We start from the raw sequence: 4,824 nt of genomic DNA, 5'->3' as shown, positions 1-4,824 counted from the left end.
GAAAATGTCCGGATATTACTTTCAGTTCATTGGACTTGACAAGAAGCAGAAGAGTTCTAACTGCCCAAGGCACTTGACACCACATCCTTTCAATTGCTCTCGCTAACCCCACTTCCTTTGTAGATCTTTCAGATAGAGTAGCATGTCAGTTGACAGATTTCACACTGATACAGCGGGTCTATCCAGTCTCCAGTCTCTTCGGGTCTCCCAGGGTCTCTCAGGGTCTGTCGGCTGTGGCAATACAAACGACAAATTAAGCCGGGCCAAAGAGGTTAACGCTTTGGACTGGACCTCAATTAAATTGATTTGGATCAGTGCCAAGTGGAACAGTTGACCAGGCACCAGCATAAACCAGTGACTTCTCTCTCTCTCTCTTTCTCTTTCTGTGTGTCCCTGTCTCTTTCGCTGTTGTCCGATTATGCAGCAATAAATCCGCAAATGAACCCGCAGCCACAGCATCCAGGCGATTGGAATCGTTGTGTCCATGTCCATGGCCAGTGACTTTGAAGCTGAGGGAGAAACGCAGTTGCCTTGTTGCGCTTTATTTGTGCTCCGTTTGTTGCCGTTAATTGTTACGCAGTTCATTAACACACAAACAACAAATACACAAATCATGCTATGCTCGCACTCGTTTATAGTCTGCCCCTTTAAGTTGCCACCCTCGCGTGGCACACGCGACCACTTTCCATTTTCCACTTCCCACTTCCCAGTTGCCCTTACCCATTCCATTTCCCTTTCCCTTAGCCATTCCCTTTCCTGTACCAACAGCAGCTAACGATGACATCTAAGCGGTTGCCGTCGACGCTAACGACGCTGCTGACGACGTCGCGACGTTCTCCACAACAATTGTTGTTGTTGTCGTTTGTTGTTGTTTTTTGTTGTTGTTGATGTTGTTGCTGGTGTTGGTGTTGGCGCTGCGTGAGTTTTGGCAGTGTTTCTTTTCGTTAAATGCGTGTAAATCAGTTTATAACACATTGTCAACAATTATCAAGTGTTAGACAAAAAAAGGGGTGCTTACACTATTGCTGACGGATGTAGGACGGCAGAGGGGGAGGCATTTTTTTAGTGCACTGTCAGCGAAGAGTTGATACGCTTCATTAAAAGTATTACAATGATTATTATTCATTTTTTTTTATTTTACTGCTACAATTTTTTTTTACTGCTAAGTTTTACTTAAGTTTCACATAAAAGTTTACATTTATTAATGTTTATATTTATTATTGACATAAATAAGTTTGTAAATCTCTCCGTTAAACATCAAACTACATTTTACTTTAACTTAAAATACGTGTATTTTCAGATATTTAGTGAAAAATATCGTCGTTTATAGGTAAAGTATTTGGTATTCGGCGTAATTTGCTATCCTCCTAGACGGGTCATCTTTTGAATATTTATTATTTATATTATCAACCTTATTTGAAATGTATATTGTTTTTATTCATTTTATAATTATTCTTAATATTTGTTTTTATTGTTACTAAAACTAAATGCTTTTGCGACAATTCTTCATAATTATTTCTGTAATAATTTTTGAATATCTCCTGTTATTTTTTTAAAGGTCATTCAACAGTCGACTGCTTTCCTTGCCGCTTTCCACCTAGTCTGTTCACCCCCCGCTGTTAACCATACACTTTTTCAGCACCCACCCACCCACTTTTTGCTACCCTGCGTGTGTTGACCCCCCGCCACACTTGCCACACTTGTAGAACACTCGTTTGGCTGTTTATTTGCAAAACGAAACACACGATAATAACAACAATAACAAGTGGGATGCCAATGTCCAAGTTGTCCGTCGTCCGTCGTCCTTTGTCCTTTGTCCTGTTCGGTTTCCAATGGACTCATAGACCGGAAAAGCTGAAGCGCGTGATTTCCACAAAATTTGGCCAATTTGCAAAGCCCTCAAATGGAATGAGAATAAACCCCCCACCTATAAAGTGCTTCCCCTACCCCTACCTCCACGCCAATTCCCCCTCTTCGCCTCCAGAAGCTGGCCAGGAATTGTAACTGTAACAGTTTTCAACTGATTTTTAAAAGGGCTTTTGCTGCGCCTTAAACGAAATCAGATGTCAGTTGAGGGCTTAACCTTTACCGTAACCTTAACCCGTTGAGTGTGGCTTTAATCGAGACAAATCCCCGTGGCCGTGCTGATGTTGGAAAATATTTGCATGGCTAAGCGACGGCGATTAAGGTGAAAAATACTCCACTGGGCGCAGCTTGAAGTCCACGAAATACGCGATTAATACGCGCTAAGCTAAGTCGGCTAAATCCCAGACAAGATCTAATCCTTGCTTAACTCTTTCGGCACGGACCGATGACTGAGGACAAGGACGGGGCGAGTCCTGGGCGTAGGTAAGACCAATTTGCAAACAAAATTTGGCTACTGTCCTGATGCTCAAGTCGCGTCTCGTCGGCTGCATGTAAACAGACAATATAAACAACGGAAGCAAAATTATGATGTCCTGTTGTATACTTAACCCCTTCCCATTCCCAATGTCCCGAACAAAAGTAGGTAGCCATATCCCACCCGCGCTTAGGTAGCTGCCTCTGTTTGCATGCATCGCGCTGATCCCGTGGACAAACAAGCTAATCCTGCGGTTAAACTGCCATTGAGTTTATCAAAATAAAGCAGCATTGTCGCCTACCCGGAAGGACTTCGAGATCAGCTACAGATATAGATACATGCGATGGGCGTTGCAACTTTACTGTCGAACGGGTTGAGCCTTTGGCACGGATCAGGTCAACCGTAAAAGGGTTAAGATGCATGGGATTTGTTTGCCGTGCCGGCAACTCGTATCAAACGTATCTGTCACAAAACTAACAAAACTAAATGCCATCTATAAATCTGGCTGATTAGTAAAGTACTCTCGCCCCCTTTCGCAAGGCCGTACTCGGTACTCCTATCCCAACTCCGACCGAATTCCCGATTCAGTTCTTTGCCATTTGTTTTTCCATATTTCTGATATATTAAATACTTCTTTTTAATCAATAAGTATTTCAATTATGTCAAGGCCGTTCCCGGTACTCCTTTCGAATTTCGACCGAATTCCCTATTCAGTTCTTTGCCATTTGTTTTTCAATATTGCAAAAATGATTTTAAATACTCTTTTTTATCAATGAGTATATTATTATTGGGCAAAGTGCCTATAGATCTTGTAATTCACTCCCCTTTCGCAAGGCCGTACTCGGTACTTTTATCCCAACTCCGACCAAATTCCCAATTCAGTTCATTGCCATTTGTTTTTCCATATTTCCGAAAGGATATAAAATACTCTTTTTTATCAATGTGTATTTTATTTTTGGGCAAAGTGCCTGTAGATTTTGTAATTCGCATAATAGCCTCTCTGATACAATGGATACTTAGGGATCAGATACTCAATTCTTTGGTTGCGTCTTAAGGCGCACTCGTGATAATCTAACCATCTGGTGTACTTTACAGGATCGTGACACTCATTGTAACGTCCGAAATTGTAAATTTCACGTCGGAGGACATTCCAAAATACACGTTCCTGTATAGGATGAGCATGAATGCCTCTTGTCAAATAATTCTTTTGTGCGGGAATATTATAAATTTTACTCTTTCCAAAGCACACGGTCGATAGTTTCGCAGTTCTATTTTGTCACAGTAATTCGAATTATTATGTATAAGAAATATTATAAAGAAAATTTGTTGAAATATTGGGACGCATTTTATTACGTACACTGGATAATAATCCTTTTTGATTAATTTATCTTCCGTCATACTTCCAAGGGGTCGATATTTGTCGCCTTGAAAAAAGCGCGTGTCTTGCCAAACTCCGCCAGGAGTATTACCCCATTTGAGTGCGACCCAATTACCTTGTGCATTTCTAGTAAATTTTGGTAAGCTTAAGGTTAGTTCCTTATTTTCGTCATTCTTGTCATTATCATTGTCGTTATCTTTATTTCTGGCAGCTTTGGCCCGAAGATTTAGAAATAGTTTTGTCGTCTGTTGGTCTACGCTACTTTTGACCTTTGCTTGTGGCATAAATAACTTTGCTTTTGTTTGTGGCCTTGAATTCCTAACTTCTTTGTACTTAAAACTCGCAGATTTCTGTACTCCCACTGCCGCTGCATCTGAATTTTTCAGCGACATTAACTGCATTGGATTTATTAAATTGACTGATTATTTTTGAATTCATGTTTAATTTTTAAACTTACGGTTATTAAACACGACATAAACAGAATAACAAATGAATTAATAAAAAACATTTTGAGTACTCTAACTATGAATTTGTGTGATTTGAACTAAAAGTCAGCTAACTTACTTTAACAATTTTAAAATTCAAATCGATTATTTTTTTTGTTGATCAATTCCTATAGCAATTTAATGAGTACAGCGTAAAAAATTGTTACGCAAATAACCAAAGCAATTGCAAAACAATGGCAATAATTGAAATGAGAGTGTACAATGAAAATGTTGCTTGCGCCATTTTGTTTTGACCTGGAGCCCCCTTTAGTTTCTACATACATACGTGTATGCGAGTGAGAGAGAGGTAGCTTGAGAGAGCTTGAGAGCATGGGGAGAGTGTGGAGCTTGTTGTGCCAGTGTGCTGAGGCTTTTGCGCGCATGTCTCCACTCTCCACAAAAAACGTACGTCCAATAACGAAACACAACACTCACACACACACAGATAAACACATTCGGCATACAAGCCGACCGCATTCCATTGTTGTATGTGCATCAACAATAACAACAATAACAACAACAACTGCAATCCACACAGTTGCGTTGTTTGCACACAATACAAAAACTACAACAACTGGCAAACATGGCGTCCGACATTTATTTAGTTGCTGCTTTTTACT

The 4,824-nt window shown here is 40.2% G+C and overlaps 1 protein-coding gene across 1 annotated transcript; it reads right to left on the bottom strand.

Moving 5' to 3' along the window:
* Positions 1–3,269: 3,269 nt before the first annotated feature.
* On the bottom strand, positions 3,270–4,235 carry LOC117780379. Its single transcript, XM_034616891.1, has 3 exons — positions 4,177–4,235; positions 3,699–4,114; positions 3,270–3,609 (listed from the first exon to the last, which is right to left on the bottom strand). Exons 1-3 carry the CDS (start codon positions 4,225–4,227, stop codon positions 3,291–3,293), a joined length of 786 nt encoding a protein of 261 aa, XP_034472782.1. The 5' UTR covers positions 4,228–4,235; the 3' UTR covers positions 3,270–3,290.
* Between the last annotated feature and the right edge of the window lie 589 nt (positions 4,236–4,824).

This window comes from Drosophila innubila (assembly GCF_004354385.1).
Source record: "Drosophila innubila isolate TH190305 chromosome 2L unlocalized genomic scaffold, UK_Dinn_1.0 4_B_2L, whole genome shotgun sequence".
Taxonomy (NCBI): Eukaryota; Metazoa; Arthropoda; class Insecta; order Diptera; family Drosophilidae; genus Drosophila; species Drosophila innubila.
Note: the sequence above shows the minus strand (reverse complement) of the source record. Positions and strands in the feature narration are given on the sequence as shown.

What these genes read in the sequence shown, in the direction of transcription:
- LOC117780379 (XM_034616891.1), bottom strand. Translation starts at nt 4,227, where the DNA reads ATGTTTTTTATTAATTCATTTGTTATTCTGTTTATGTCGTGTTTAATA. An exon ending in TTATGTCGTGTTTAATAACC is followed by an intron (nt 4,115 to 4,176) that starts GTAAGTTTAAAA and finishes AATCCAATGCAG; the next exon opens with TTAATGTCGCTGAAAAATTC. An exon ending in AAAAAGGATTATTATCCAGT is followed by an intron (nt 3,610 to 3,698) that starts GTACGTAATAAA and finishes GTGACAAAATAG; the next exon opens with AACTGCGAAACTATCGACCG.